Source organism: Cyprinodon tularosa, unplaced genomic scaffold (assembly GCF_016077235.1).
Source record: "Cyprinodon tularosa strain WSP-4 unplaced genomic scaffold, ASM1607723v1 ctg12, whole genome shotgun sequence".
In the NCBI taxonomy this organism is placed as follows: Eukaryota; Metazoa; Chordata; class Actinopteri; order Cyprinodontiformes; family Cyprinodontidae; genus Cyprinodon; species Cyprinodon tularosa.
In genome coordinates this window covers 3,653,389-3,670,203 of record NW_024038003.1, presented here as the reverse complement: position 1 = coordinate 3,670,203, position 16,815 = coordinate 3,653,389, and the positions used below count along the sequence as shown (strand labels likewise).

The window sequence follows — 16,815 nt, the reverse complement described above, 5'->3', positions numbered from 1 at the left end:
CATTAAGCGCTAAACTTGTGATGCTTCAGCTTTTATATTCCCAAACGGATCAGAGTCTGATTTAAGCTGCAGGTTCAGAGTGGAGCACTGTCTGTATTTTTCATATGCATGCGTGTGGGCGCTCACCCAGGGCAGACGATGACCGTCGGCCATGTGAGGGTCCCTCCGCCACTGCTGTGATGCCGGGTTCTGTGGCGTCACCTTGCTGAGCGGGTGTGGGGGCTGCGGCACACGAAACTGTGGGAAGAATCACAAAGACAAACAAAGAGGCAAAGTGGGCCCAGGGTCAGTCGATAGGTCAGGGGGAGTAAATACAAAATAAGAGAGGGACACATTCTGCATGCAAAGCACACAACCAGACACACACATTAAACTTAAAGATGGGTAATATCGGCCTGAAATCTGTACTAACAGCTGTGACTCTCTTTCAGAAGGACGATTAGAGGCAGTAAACAAATTACTTGCCTGTTTCCTGCACGTAAAATGCCTTAATTATATTACATACAGCTCCAGAAAGAGAAAACAAACGCAAACCCACGCGAACAAAGCAATCATTCAGGCGGATGTAAAAGAGAGTGTTGGAATCGTGCTTTTATCTCCACCATCATCCTGGACCTCAGTCACACTGGTGTTGCGGATGATGCATGTATTTTACTATCGGATGTGAATCTGGGCAGCCTGCAGTTTCATTTCAAAATGTTAAATGCTCTGCTGTTCCAAAGTATTCATACTCTTATGCATACTGATTCTCATTTTGTCACATTCTGGCTTTGATGAAAGAGGGAAAAAAGCCACTGTTGGAAAAAGCAGTATAAACATGCAGATTATTAAATGTTGTCTTGGATTCCCCCTTTTTTCCTGTCGAATCTTTTCTTATTGTCAGTAAAGAGTTTCAGTTTTTTTCTACTAAGAGGCATACCTTTTTTAGCATTCTAAAACCAAAACCTTACAAGTCGTTATCATCATGGGCAAAGAGAGGCAATAGTTGTATAATTTGGTTATAATGGCATGCATGACTAAGACAGAAAGGTCAAAGTGACTAAACATCTTGTTTCCTTTGAAAATAAAAAAGAGCACGGTTTGCATAACAGCCAACCACAGGTACACCCCTGCACACGTGCGCTCAAGTCATCCACGTACTGTTTACCTCTGCTTTTGTTTTGGGTTTTTTGTTGTATTTGTCCTCTTTATGTCTACAGCCTCTATTTGAGTTGCAACACAGTTACACCTCTCCTGCTGCATTAACAGGTAATAAAAGCAACCAATTGGACTCAGTCTGGACTGAAATTGAGCTCATTCTTCGTAACAACCTCTGACTTTATGGAAGAAACGGTACTTCAGTAATAAAGCCATAAATTCTCATTCCCCTCACTGCTCCCCATCTTCTTACAGAACAACACTATGAATAAAACATCAAATCATTCGGGTTCTGTGCTGCACAATATTCTCTATATGCTTCTCTATGAATAATGTAGTGGTGGAGCTTATTAATATGGGCTTTCCTCGGCGGTGAGGTAATTCTGCACCCACAAACAAAAGTCGTATCTGCTCTGATGCTTGGCCACTGCGAGTTGCAACCTAAACACCGGTTCCACTCACGGCCGTATGAAAACTGTTTGCTGCACAGTGCATCTCAGAGCTGTGGCCGAGTAATGTAACGGCAGTAAAGCTTTACAACAGCGACAACATGCAGAAGAGATTTACACCACCCTGCACACTTATTAGCCTTAGAAATTCATCTTCACTACATTAGCATAATCCCACGGTGAAAAGATTTGATGCAGGTCAGAAACAGTGATATTTCCCTGACTGTGCAACGTAGCAGAATTAACCTGCATCCTTTTTGGCCACAGTTAGAGTTATTTTTCAATCTTTGCATCATTATAATGGTTAGATATTTGGAAATATGTAGATGAGCTTCTTTCTTTTGAAGGAGTTTCTCTATATGTCGTGATAAAAGTGGTAAAAAGAAATTACCCTCATTTAATCTGATGTGTAGCTGATGAAAAAAGCAGGTTTTGTGAACTTCCCCTGTAAACTACTTACTATAAGAGGTCCCAGTTCATGTCTCACTAGTTAATTTATCTAAAACAATCAATACTTATCATGTTCTTCTCCCCCCTTACTAGTTAAATATACTTAAGGAGAATAATCAATGAAAGGGTTTTTGAATATCTTTAGCAGGAGTTCCCCAAATGCAGATGTTGCTGCAGCTTTATGATATAAAGGCTGCGTTCTCTAATGGAAATTTCCCTCCGTTTTCCATAAGCAGCTCATTCTCAAATGTCACACAAATATGCCTGGCAGAGAAGCTTGTATCACTTCTAGCTGCTGGAGATATCTCAAAGTTATATTTAGCTTGTTTCCAGATGATTTAGTCACGTTATTTTGTTTACTTTGTAATGATTTACTCTCAAACGTAACCAGTTTCCTAACAAGCTGCTGTGGGAGGATGATATACTAGTCTTAAAGAGAATAGAAACTACAACCCTGCATATATATGCATTTTTAAGTTATAGCAAAGACAGTTATACTCTAAATGATTCAAATTGGGAAATGATCAAATCTTAGCCCCAAGCTCCAGGGTTAGAGATGTCAGAATGTTAGTTAATCTATAATACGTCAATCATGTCTTTGATGTGGAAAGTGACTTTTTTATTTAAAGTGAGCTTTTAAAAATACTAGTTAAGCTTTGTGTTGTTTTGATGCCTTTTCATGCTATGCCTGTGGAGCTTCAGCTGCACCAGACCTCAACCTGCAGGGCTTTGGTTTCCACAGAGGTGCAGCAAAGAAATATCACAAGAAAATCACTTGGGAAAAAAAATATACTACAATCCAGACTTAGATAAAGACACCACTTCTGGGCTATGAGTGCTTTTAGCTAATTATGTGACATATCCACAGGCTTTTATATGAATCATAGCCTTTTTTTTTGGCTTTAAAGCTACCCAACAATGAACTGAATAAAGGTACAATTAGTTTTTTTGAAGAGCGTCCTTTCAAGTCTGAATTTTAGTCATTTCCCAGTCGATGAGCATACGCTGTAGCTCGGCAGTCACAGAAGCGCGGCGGCTCTCTCTTAGTGAAAGAAATGAGAGTGGTTGGGAATCGAAGAAGGCTGCGTTGCTTCAGGTGCCTCTGCTTAGGAACAGTAAGTGATATTGATTCATACAGCAGAATGAGGAGGAGGTTTGTTTATTGTAACTGGAAGTAAGACTGCAGATAGCTAAAAGCTGGAATCAAAAGGTAAAAGGATGCTTGATTAAGAACCAAAATTACCCCTCTGTAGCATCAAGGATTTGATTTATCTGACTATGAATATTTATAAAAATGATGTGTTCATTTTTTGTTTTAATTTTTTTGCTTTTTCAGACAGGTTCAAACAGCACACTCTTCTGCCAAGTGTCAAAGACAGCTTCATTACTCAGGACGGGATTTCCCAAAAGGAGCTCTTCTACTGCTAAATCGACATTTAACAGCATGAATGTGGATAAAGGCCAGAAAGAGATCTCATATCAGACAGCTGTAAACCCCCAATGGGTTACCTGTAGGTTTTAACATTGGATTTTGTGTTCTTTTTATCAATTATAAAACATACATGGTGATATTCTAACGCGTGTTGTAATAAAACTAAAAAGTAGAGCCAAAAACCCACAGCGAGCCCTTCCTGATGACCTGAGAGGGGGATGTTTTTAAAAGCAAAACTAAGACGTGTCTTTTTTATGTAGATGTAAAATGACTTCCAGCAAACGAGAATAATTTATGGTGACTTAATTTATCTTATCTGAATTATAGCTGTAGTTCCATTAGAGACAGAAAATGTTCAGATAATGTTCAGTAAAACTTCTTCACCTTTTGACGGGTATGTTGCTTACTTTTCCTGAGCAAGGTACTTTAATTTTTTTTTTTTTTTTCATATTTCTTTAAAAATAGAAATTAAATAAACAATATTCACAAGATTAATCATTAAGTAATTTTTTTTGTTAATTTTTACAGTTTAAGTTTGGTTACTAGTGTGAATTGATTGTTTTCTTTAAAGGGAGGGCATGTAAACTTTCAAGCATATCTGTAAATCACTCTGTGTTGCACCCTCTGTGTACAAAAGAGTCGAAAGCTTTAAGATTAACTGATTCATTGCTGCCTGCAGAGGACTCCTAACTTCTGACAGACACTTAAAATTTCCCATTACTCACTAACGCAAAAAGGAATTTTCCTCCTTTCTGAAGAGACCAAAGAGGGAAAACAAAATGTAAAAATTGCTGGTGGGAAAGTGGAGAAAATAAGTTTTAGATGATCATTAGTTATTCATTTTGTGAAAACGAAAACATTTAGGGAAAAATATATATTTATTTTCAGCTACTGTGTGAGATCTCTCTTGATTGTTGGCATTTCTGTTTCCCATTTAATTACTCATCGTTAATTTGGGATAGTCTACCGAGCTCTCAGGGTTTTAGGAATACAATTTAGAAACAAATTCAGTGAATTTATTTTTCGTGAATCAATATTTTGTTCATATCACTTTGAGTGGTTTCAGTTTGTTGTATTTTTGTGTAGTTAATCTGTTTGTAAACTATGATGTGATCAATATGGGTTCAGGGTTCTTATGCTCTATTTACATTACCCCTCTGAAACCGATCCTGAGCTAGGATCAGTTAACCGTGCCGAGCTTGGTTCCTTACGACCATTTACACATCCCTCTAACATTGGCTCCTCGCCTCCTATTGGAGGTTCACACCACTACAGCTCTTAAGGCGGGAATTATGCAAACAAAAATGGCAGCGCCCATAACATTCAAGAACGTATGTGCCTGGATAGCGTCCTCCGCCCTCATTTCAAAGAGAGCCTCGGTCTCGGCATCATCGTAGGTCACACCCCACTCTTTTGATGCCATTTATTCTTAATGCCATTTATTCTTAGTCAGAGTCAGCTGACTGTAAATAGGAGATGACGCGGTCTGAGCCATGCAGAGCCCTACTGTTGAACTAGGACTAGATCAAGCATGGTTCTGTTCTGTCTGATACAGTCCAGTTCCGTTGCAATTCATTTACTCTCAACAGTTATCTCGGTTAGTATTCTCGAACCATTCTCGGCAGGGTTTCAAAAGGCTAGTGTAAATGTGGGTAGAGTTAGCCCATTTACTCTAATCTAAGCCAATATTGTATATATCTTAATGTCATACATCAAAATACTACATAGACATTTCCGTAAACAGAGGTTGTCAAATATTGGGAGTACTCTTGGTTTAATCAAAAACGTTTTTTAATATTATGTTGCAACTTTTACAATTTTTCAAACATGTAGCAGCTTTTTTCATTCCTTCATTTTTTTTTTTGCTATATGGCATTTTGTTTGCCGCCTGACCCCTCAGATGTAATTTCTGCTGTTAAAACCTTGAAACTCAGAAAATCAGGTTTTTACGGAAAAACACACCAAAAGCCTCATCCGTACATTAAAACATATTCTCCGGATTGTTAGATTTACCAACAAATTATAAACACCTCTTTTTTTGGTTGGTGATATAAATTGACCACAGACAGGCCAAGCACATAACAAAATATTACTTTAGAAAAGATGTTTTCATGTAAAAGGAAAAAAAAGGCTTAAACACCTTGACGTTTACATGTACCTAACTATCAATCTGCTTTAATTTGCATGTGTAAGATAAACTTAAGTGTGGAGGGAACCAAAACTGTCTCATCCTGTTGGTTTTTAAAATGTTTAGTAGTAATTCACAGCTTACACAAGATGTTTTTTGGAGCACACACCTTCTTTGCCTCACACGCTCCGAAACAACAACACACTGCGTCACAGACACTAACCTGATTGGTGGAGGGGAAGTCGAGGCCTGCTTCTGGCATACCCAGGAACATGGTGTCCCCATCCAGCTGGAGAGAACAAAAGCAAGAGAAACAACGTCAACAAACTGAAAAATCAAACATAGCAAACAGAGCAGCCAGCCTCCGGTGAGATGAAGGTACCAGATTAACTGGCAAGCAGTCACACCATTTTATTTCTGTTGTCTTCATCTGACACTAGAAGTGCTTCAATTATCCAGGTCTTTATAACACTAAAGAGTGAAAAATGACACAAATGCTCAATAAAGCTGGAAAAGTGTTGTACATTGAGACGGGTGAAAAATCTTTAGGGCGTACACATAAACATAGACATTATGGATTCCTTTTTTCAACTGCAGTATTTTAAATTTTTTTATAGACCTGCAAAAAATACATTTCTTACTGAATCAGTACCCTGTATGATGGGGACACCATAGTTGGTACTTACAGTCACTCCACTGGGTGTTAATTGAAAACAGGATATTATCTTTATTTTGCAAACTAGCCGCACATAACGACCCATTTCTTATAGCTTTAACAGGACATTTTTCTTATTATACAGCATGACCTTTACCAAACTTCCTCTATTACCGGAACCACACTTCCTCCTTTTTCATTAGTTTTAACTTGTCCAAAGGTTTGAACCTCACATATCAAAAGCAACCAAGGCTCATTAAGAAGGTTTTAACATACGGCATAGAAAAATGTTTTTATACTACTGTTTGGCTTTTTTTTTTTCTTTTATCCCGATAACCTATATAAAGCCAGTACCATGTTTAAATAAAACAAATTCATATAAAAAGTTATTTAAACAAATAAATGCCTTTTCTTGGGTATTTCTGTCCAGAGCCTTTAAAAATTATGTTAGGTCTCTTTTGTATAAAATAATCTTCATCATATTTGTTGATTTTATTGGGAAAAAAAAGAAAAAAGAAAAAAAAAACAAGCTCCAGTGCCTCTTCAATGTGGTCTTAACACCATCTGCAAACTGCCCCGGTCAGAAACAACCAATCAGAGCCAGGAAGAAGTTAGGAATTTAATCCTGAATAAAGTGTATCATCGATGTTTCATCCCCTACCACTAAAAATGCGATTGCTGTTTATCTGACGTTTTCAGTGCCCTGTTTACAGCAGGCTCTTCTATGGAGGAGGGGCTGTAGCGCAGGTGATAGTGAAGTGGGGACCGGCAAGGTGTGCCTGATCAAATTTTGTGGCTAAGTCCACGGTTTTCTCAGAACTCTCTACTGAACCTTTAACCCAAAGGTAAACCATACAGACAGACGTTGGTCTTTTATACACCTATTTTGAAGCAAAGCAAAGCTAGCTGCTTTGGATTTCATACCATTTATGCATTGGTTTCTTATTGACTTGTGGATATTTCATAACCACAGTGACAACTTAACTTTCGATAACTTTGTAATACTTCATAAGTGTCAACTGGCACAAACAGTGATCAGAAACTTTTAAGTGGTAATGCACAATAATATATACTTGTATATGAATATATTGCACTAAACTAATACAGTGTCCCCTGCCTCTCAACCAATGAGAGCTGCAGAAAGGTACCAGTCAGTTGTGTTACTGTGGATGGATGGATGGATGGATGGATGGATGGATGGATGGATGGATGGATGGATGGATGGATGGATGGATGGATGGATGGATGGATGGATGGATGGATGGATGGATGGATGGATGGATGGATGGATGGATGGATGGAATGCAAATCTTTTACATAATTTATGCAGCAGGGAAAACTGACCACAAAAATGTTGAGGTTTGCTGATGTTTAAAATGCTGCATTTATCAAAGTACTTAACAACACTGTTCCCATTCGTGTAGCTTTGTTACCCTAATTAAACTAATAATCTTTCAATTATAGATATATTGTGGATGGCACCATGTCAACTGCAGATCTAAAAACCAAACAGCACAATGCAATACCAACGTAGGTCAGGAAATGGCGTGAGCCGATAAGAGATTCTACAACTGTAATAAAAGTGAGTAAAAATACCACCATTTTGCATATGTAGATTCAGAAAATTGAAAACAAATTCAGAATTTTTACCTAGAACAGAAAGTCATGCTCTTTCTGACTGCTGTTAAAATAACAGTGTTATGGCACTACTATATTTTGCTTCAATGAAATATAGGATAAACTTTCAAGCTTAGCAGCAGTTTAAAACTGCTTATTTTGCAGAATTTAAAACTTTTTTAAAACTAATCTACTCTTTATATATGTAGTAACACAATGATAGAAAGCTGATACTAGTTGGGCGAATTACATTTTGCCATATATAGTTTCAAACCAGTTACCGTACTTAAATATACAGTATAAGTGTATAATCATGACTCTTTGAGGTTTTCCAAACCAGAAATACTTCCAAAATCCAAAAGGTCTTACAGCTTTCTTTCTTGACTGTGCAACTTTACCTCTTTATTAATTCAGGATAGGAATAGCTTAGATTTATAGCTATAAACTATGAAAAGAACTGCTAAATAAGCAAAAAATGTACATTACTGTACTAGTTCTGTCATTCACTATGTTAGAGTGACTTGTTACCGATTGAAAATGTACCAAATACCACAATCTAAAAACAGCAGTATTAAATTTACTGATTTTTTACTCTTGAAGCACTGCATCCAGCCCAAAGAGAGACCAAACAAATCCATATTTGCATGGTAAGCCATATTCAAATAATTCGTGGTATCCTGGGTACATAACTATTGTTTCAGTTGACAAACACAAGAGGAACATTTGAACAGGTGGCTGGAGGCAAAGCACTGACTTGAGCACACACACACTCACACTCACGCACACACAAAGGTGGACAGACAGGTGTAGCTGCCCTATCCATTCGCCAGCTGTTGGGTATTATGCAAACGAGGTGTTGAATTACAGAGCAAACAGAGAGCCTAAAGGAAGAAACAGGCAGAGTGATGGACAGGATGTTGGTTTGGAGCATTTACAGTTAAGTTATAAAGTGTTACCCAGAACAGTTTCACATGTCAATACGGTGACAACAATAACAAGAACACAATCATTTCCCATCACTCTGAATCACACTCATTCGGCTCTTGGTGTGAACACTTTCAGTAAGAAAGAGAGGAAGGGAGGAGGAGAACGAAGGATCTCAGTGTCAAATAACTTTCTTCCGTTTACTGTACCTTCGACAGAAAACAGCAATAACAGCAGGTCTGACAGGCAAAGACTGAAGCTGTCGGACTGTAGAGCAACCATTTAAAATACAATACACACATAAAACTCCCATGAATCCCTCTTATAATAAAAGCTAAGGAACGCATAGTTTTTGAATTACAATTGTTCAGGAAGATCTAAAACTTGTTATAATCGTAATTAGTACTTATTTTAGATGCATTATGTTGCACCTATCTTGTATGAGGGGAGTGGCAGCTTAGTGGTCATGGCATAGGGCTTTGAATCATGAGGTTGTGAGTTAGATGCCCCACTCCAACAGACTGCCACTTTGGCTCACTGAGCAAGACCCTTAACCCCACACTGCTCCCCGGGCGCCGCACAATGGCAGCCCACTGCTCCCCAAGGGGATGGGTTAAAAGCAGAGAATTCATTTCTGGCAGCTTAGTGGTCATGGCATAGGGCTTTGAATCATGAGGTTGTGAGTTAGATGCCCCACTCCAACAGACTGCCACTTTGGCTCACTGAGCAAGACCCTTAACCCCACACTGCTCCCCGGGCGCCGCACAATGGCAGCCCACTGCTCCCCAAGGGGATGGGTTAAAAGCAGAGAATTCATTTCATTGCTCTGTACTTGTGACAGTGGAATGACAAAAAGTTTAATTCTATCTTGATATTTTATTTAAATTGTAAGTTAGACTGGCCAGTGGCCTTTGGGTTTTCTAAAAGAAAAAAGAAAGGGTTATTATCTGACAAAACCAAACTGCAATTGTGATGTTGGTCTTTCTACTTCTTTTCGACACATGAGAAAAGAAAAAAATTGGGTGAAATGGGTAAAACTAAACAAAAAAATGTTCTAAAAGATTTTCTAAAATGTAAGCAACTTTAAAAACGCTGAGAAACACTGCAGCTTTATTGATAAACATGGAATTCTCATGGTTTTATAACTTTGAAATTACCGCGTTAACATGATATCTGAGCAAAAATTTGAAAAATATATTTTCAAAAGGATTAGAAGTAGATCACAGAAAAAGGTATGTTTGAAGAGGAATTAAATAAGAAGGTAGAGCTTGTTTAAAACGCTTATAAATTCCAAGCTGTAGCTTTAAAATGTGTTGGTAGATGTGATTGGGAATTAGTCTTTCCTGTATGCAGAATATAAATATGCATATATAAAAATGCGATTTCTGAATCGTAGAGACACTTTTTGGTCAGGTAACATTTTACTAGAGTAACACACTAATTTAGGGCTCCCACTAACGATTACCGATTAATCTGTTGATTATTTTTTTAGTTAATCGATTATTAATGGGATAGCCACAGATTCCTTAAAGGCGACTTTTTACGAAATTAAATCAGGTGAAACTAAAACTTTTCCGCCTGAGGAGTTCTGGATCGTAGAGCTGAATCATATTTTAATCTGAAATGCAAAATGTTTACATTTTTTTTTTATTACAATTTTGATATTATTACTGCTCTAAGTGGGTCACTCTGTCAGCTAAAGGGATGTTTTAGTGTCTCTAAACTCCAGTTAACGATTAATAAATTACTAAATTAGTTGACGATTATTTCAATAATCAGTTAATTGTGATTAATCACATTCATTATTTCAGCATTGCACTAATTTCCTGACTTACTACATTGCAGAGTTAAAGCTTAACATATGTTTGCCACAGAGTGGAAGAGAGTTGCAGCAGAGATCCATGTATGCAGGCTGGAGGTTAGCATTCTTGAGGTGACAATGCACCCTGACAAGAGAGCATTTGATTCCAGAGAAACAATACAACTCTGGAGCCATAAATGTATACACTTCTGGTTAGTGCAAAGGAAACTTGAAAAAAATGTGTTCATAATTATTTTTTTTTTAACTTTTTAATACCTGAATACGTATAATAACCTTTATGCATATCAGCCATCGGCTCATGCTTATAGTTGGCGCCCCTCCTTCCTTCTGTTACGTAGCTGGTAACAGAATGTGCTCTATAAGAACCTGGAGTCCAGTACAACCAGAAAAAGCACATGCCCAAACAGTTTTTCTGAACCAGTTAAACTTGCTCCTGATTGGGGTCAAAACTTAGCCCATAAATTTAGAACCAAAAATGTGAACCTTTTGGGGACAAACTGAACCAGAAGCAGATAGTGACAAACATGCATTGAGCTTTTTCAATAAAAGCTTAGAAGACTGGATAAAACTAGCTCTATATAATAACAAACATCATTATTATCATAAACTCACTGCTTTCTTTCAAATTACAGAGAGAAACTCATGAAGTTGTACTATGCACTTAATCACATTCCGTATTACACGCTTTCTAAATGTATTAGTTAAGAAAAACAGAAGCAATCTGAGAGTCTCCTAATCAGATTATATTAGGGTAAAACTAAATGGAAATTTGTTTGTGTAATCCGAGGGACAAATATAGGTCTGAACTCACAGTATGAACCATCAGAGGAGAGAAGAAGAGAAGAGAAAGAATGGGGACAGAGAAAAAAAAAGGCCAGAGGAGAGAAATAGTGATGATTTCTTTTCAGTGAGTGGAGCCTATTACATTCTTCATTAACTCAGAGGGACACGAGGACAGAGATGGATCTTAGTAGCTGTCACTTCCTTTAACTTTACATCTGCTGGCTCAACGCTTTAGCTGAATGGATGAATCTTAGACCAGCAAAGGTTTAAATATTTAAAGCGTTTTAATGTGGAAGCCTTGCTATGTCTTACATCAGATGAGTAAATATTTTCTCACAGTATGTAGTTAGAAGTACAGGCACCGATTTAATGCTTATTTAATGACAGGCCTTTTAAAGAGTTTGGTTTTAAAGAATGAGATTAGCTATAGTGCAATAAGATCAGTTTTTTTTTCTATCTTTTCTATAATATGAAACTAGGCTTTGAAATGACTGATAATTGTAATGGCAAAGATGGAAGTTTTTACTTTAAAAAACAACAATCTAAGTCATAACTGCTAAAACTAACATTACCTCGCTTTTTCCCTCATTGCGGGTAATTATTTGTTTCTATAAATCAAGATATGTATTCATAGAATTTTAAATCAGATGCTAAAGCGCTTGCCAGTACTAATGACCCCCATTCCTACCTCCCATTCTGCTCAATCTCTTTCCTGGGCACAAAAACTTCCCTTAATCCAAAGAGCAGTTAAAAGGTTTAAAACAGCCGAAACTGGGACATGCAAGTAGAGACGAGGACAGAAGTCCACTTTGCAGACACTCTGTGAATAAGATGGTTAAAAAAAAGAGCAACTTCATTTCACATTTTCAATAAAACGATGCAATAAATCAGCAGCTCAGGTCCGGTTTCAGCGCATTAGGATTTTTTACAGTGTCATTTGTGCATCAAAACCATTTAATGCTGAAATATCATATATGTTAAACAGTGAAGCTAGATTATGAGCAGAGTAAAATAAAAAGAGCATGTAGACATTTTTGCAGGCAGACGTTTTTACTTTATTCTAATCAATTTAGATCTGAAATGAAGCTTCATTAAACTTGGTTTTCAGAATGTAGTCTTTATTCTATTAAAACAAGTGGCCTCTGTTATTGTCCAATGCATAGAACCAAAATTCATATTTTGCATCCTTTAATGACTTGTAAAAGAACTACGTTTACATCAGTGTTTACTGTTTATCAGATCTTTCAGCAATACAACTGAGAAAAGATTGCTGGGTTTTGTAGTAAACCCGAATTACCTCTCCTCTTCCCTCCCCATGCCTATCTCTTTCTCTCTCATATCTCTGCTGCTCACTCTCCATTTCTGTGTGTGTATGTCTGTATTTGTGTGGGTAAAGCAAAGGTTTGAATAACAAGCAGCCCGCTAAGTGGGTCAGGGTCGGAAGAAGGGGGAGAAAGAGGGGGAGAGTGAGAGAGAGAGACTATTAGGATGACAGACAAGGACAAAGGGGGGGGGGAACGGGAGGAATACTGTGTATCAAGGAAAAGAGGAGAGAGAGCAGAAAAAGGAGGAGCCACTGAGAAATGGAATGTGCAGTAAGCGAGAGATGGAGAAAGAGGTAAAGGGCGACTTAATGTGAAGAGAGTGATACAGAGTGAGACGAGAGGATAAAAATGGAAAGAGTGTGATTTTACTCCATTTCCCAGAAACAAGGCTGCGGTCTGGTTACCTCTTAAGCGAAATCAGGGTACTCAGAAAAGCTTTTAGAAATTAAAAAAAAAAAAAAAAAACTAATTAACTGACATATTACTCCATCAGAAAATGTTTCAATTGACTCATCTAATCTGAAATGGGAGGTAAGAAGTGGAATTTCTATAGAGCATCACATCTGAAAACATCTTATTTAAAAGCATAAAGAAATCAAACCAGTTGAAGCTTGAAATGAAGAAAGTGCTTAAATAGCTCTAAAAGCACATATCTATGCAAATAAGCAGTGTTATACGAGGAGAATGTTTGCAGCATTTCACTTCCTCCTGTGCTGGAGCAAAAACTATGACGTCTCTTTAAATGTGTCAGACCTGCCCAGTTATCAGTTTAGCTCTATAATGGTTTTGGGTTATGTGTGGAGGTGTAAGCCCGGGTTCAGGAGACCTCAGTTGTCCGTGGACAGTCTGAGGGGGAAATAAATCACCGGGGGAGGCTGTACATTGAGAAATAGATAGAGAACGAAAGGAAGAGTTATGAGTGACTTTGTGTGTGTGGATAAGGCAGATTCACCCAGCTGTGGTAGTTCAGCTCAGCAACTGTTTATCTGTCTTATCTGTGTCACCCTGACGACAATATAAACATGGTTTTATTAGCTAAATGTATCCACCCTAGCTGTAAATCTAGATTGAATGTGCGTGAGCAAACACTTTTTCTGAAAGTGCAGAGAAAAAAAAAATTCAATTCTTAAAACTTAGGTTTTAATCACTCTCAACGCAGCGGTTTACGTTCTAGCACTGTTAACAATGAAAGCAGCCAGTTTTTGTTTTAACATCATGACAACTCTTTTTTTTCCCCCTTGTAAATTAAAGTTTCTGACCATTACAGCTGATAAGGCTTTGTTTAATTTCTGTGTGACAGCCTAAAGGCATTCTCTCATTCCACAATTAATCATCTACTCAGGTCACAAACCAAATGGAAAAAACACTGATACTTTTACATAAGTGTCAACCTGTTAACCCAATGTTATTATCAAATTATGCCATATAGTTTCTGCCAGTCAACTGGAGGAAAAAGTACAATTGTTTGTGTTTCCTTCAATTCTAATGCAATATCATCTATCGGTGGGACAGATCCAATCTAGCATCACTATTGGATCTAAAAGTAAGGACAGTATTAGATATGATATCTGGGCTGAGGGCAGTCTCTATGGTTTCTGTGCCCTAAAGCTAAAATAAACTGATCCATAAGTTAAATAATAATGATGCACCAAGAAAATGTCAGGAGACATTAACTTGCTGCTTTTTAACTTATCAGAAGCACATAAATACATTCTTAATCTTTCCAGAGATACCTATACTGTTTGCTACCAGGTCATGTTGACATCACTCTTTGGTGTGGATGCTGTTACTGATGGGAGGAGCTATGCTTAGTATCAGACAGGTGTTTAAAATGGAGTAGGAATAAGAAAAGATGTGAGGAGCTAATTAAAAATTATGAAAATTTATTCTTTGATATATATGTGATTCAATACGTTTGTGGGAGAGCAGGACTTTTAGCAAATAACAGGAAGGCTAAAGTTATTACTGGAAGAGCGCTTGGTGTTATCATTTTAAACTTGATTTGGACATTTCTTTAAGAAATATGGTACCTCTTTACAATACGTTTAACTTGTAGATGCTAACAAATAGTTTATATGTTATCAATTTATCGGTATACAATTTATAACTAGTTAATAAATGTTTATTATTCTTTTGGTTAGAATGAGTAGGGGACAAAACTGACTAGTTTTATGCCTAATCTGTTTTACTAAATATTTCATCTAGTGCTGCCTAAATTCAACATTTCACTTCCCTCATAAGCATTTACATGCATATGTTAAATGTATAGTAAAAATTCTCAAATGAATTAAAATGTGGTTATACATTCATTAATAAGATATTTATAAACTATAAAGTGTATCGTAAGTTATTGTTAAGTGGTACTAGGTAATTTGATTAGCAATAGCAGGTATCAAACTTCCATTAAGACTTGTGTTAAACACCTCAGCTTGTGTTCATTCCCCTACACAATATCCTCATTCCCTAATGGACCCGAAAGTTGACTGTTTTAGTCATGTTATGCAGGCCAATCGTGCTAATCGCTAACATAAGGCGCTTAAAGGTATAGTGGAGGATTTTCACAAACTTAAAATAAAGAAAATGCACATGCAACACCCTGTACCCGCTCCCGAGAGGGAACGCCTATTAAACCCGTGTGAGAGCATGCACATTTCTCCTCATGCACGCTCTGTTTAAAAGTTGCTGTTTGCATCACTCATACAAGCTTACTTTTCAATACAAGATTCGCGATTTTTCCTCTATGTTAGACTCACCACCGGTAAGTGAAAATGACGAAGAGCACGTAGGACGGCCTTACGTGAACATATCACCAGAATGATTGACAATTAGGAGGACCACTTGTTTTGATGATCCACCCTGAAAAAGAACATCCTCCACTATACCTTTAAGGTGGTTTTAAAGGTTCTACTTTATGATTATTTCAGATATTTAGATGTTTGTTTAAAAGTCTGCTCTCTTGAAATTTTTTTAACGGTAGCTCTGCTTTAACAATCTAAAATAAAAGTTTAAGTGTAGCATATAAATAAATTAAAAATTGTATCAATGGGTCAAAATGTTACAAAATGAAATGTATCTCTTATTTATCTGTTTAAACAGAACTGGAAAAAAAAAACGTCTTGATTTCAAACTGTTGTTTTATTATTATTATTCGAGCTTTCAACCTCCAGTTGAAATATATTGCATAAAGAAATGTAGGCAGGTTGGAATATTTTGACATAATATGAGTGATCAAAAATATAAAAAAAATCCTGAAAGAAATAAAATGTCATTGTTAGCATCGCTAGCAAACATTTTATACATGTCACCACTGACCGTGTTTGACTGAAACCTGTCAGTCTAAGATGTTTTGTGGGACCTTTTTCATCTACAATAAACACATACAGGTGCTGGTCATAAAATTAGAATATCATGAAAAAGTTGATTGATTTCAGTAATTCCATTTAAAAAGTGAAACTTGTATATTATATTCATACATTACATACAAACTCATATATTTCAGATGTTTATTTTGTTTAATTTTGATGATTACAAATGACAACAAATGAAAATCTCAAATTCATCATATCAGAAAATTAGAATATTGTGAAAAGGTTCAAAATTGATGGCCCCTGGTGCCACACTCTAATCAGCTAATTAACTCAAACCACCTGCAAAAGCCTTTAAATGGTCTTTCAGTCTAGTTCTATAGGCTACACAATCATGGGGAAGACTGCTGACTTGACAGTTGTCCAAAAGACGACCATCGACACCTTGCACAAGGAGGGCAAGACACAAAAGGTCATCGCTAAAGAGGCTGGCTGTTCACAGAGCTCAGTGTCCAAGCACATTAATAGAGAGGCGAAGGGAAGCAAAAGATGTGGTCGAAAAAAGTGTACAAGCAAGAGAGATAACCGCACCCTGGAGAGGATTGTGAAACAAAACCCATTCAAAAATGTGGGGGAGATTCACAAAGAGTGGACTGCAGCTGGAGTGAGTGCTTCAAGAACCACCACACACAGACGTATGAAAGACATGGGTTTCTGCTGTCGCATTCCTTGTGTCAAGCCACTCTTGAACCACAGACAGCGTCAGAAGCGTCTTGCCTGGGCTAAAG

At 37.2% G+C, this 16,815-nt stretch overlaps 1 protein-coding gene across 2 annotated transcripts in view; it reads right to left on the bottom strand.

Moving 5' to 3' along the window:
* tox (thymocyte selection-associated high mobility group box) overlaps positions 1-16,815 on the bottom strand; it is a 67,044-nt gene that overhangs the window by 36,615 nt on the left and 13,614 nt on the right. For both annotated transcript variants that reach the window (XM_038271596.1, XM_038271588.1), the window contains exons 2-3: positions 5,820-5,885; positions 127-237 (exon numbers count right to left, since the gene is read on the bottom strand). In XM_038271596.1, the coding sequence (XP_038127524.1) occupies positions 127-237; positions 5,820-5,885 (177 nt within the window). The remainder of the gene's footprint in view (positions 1-126; positions 238-5,819; positions 5,886-16,815) is intronic.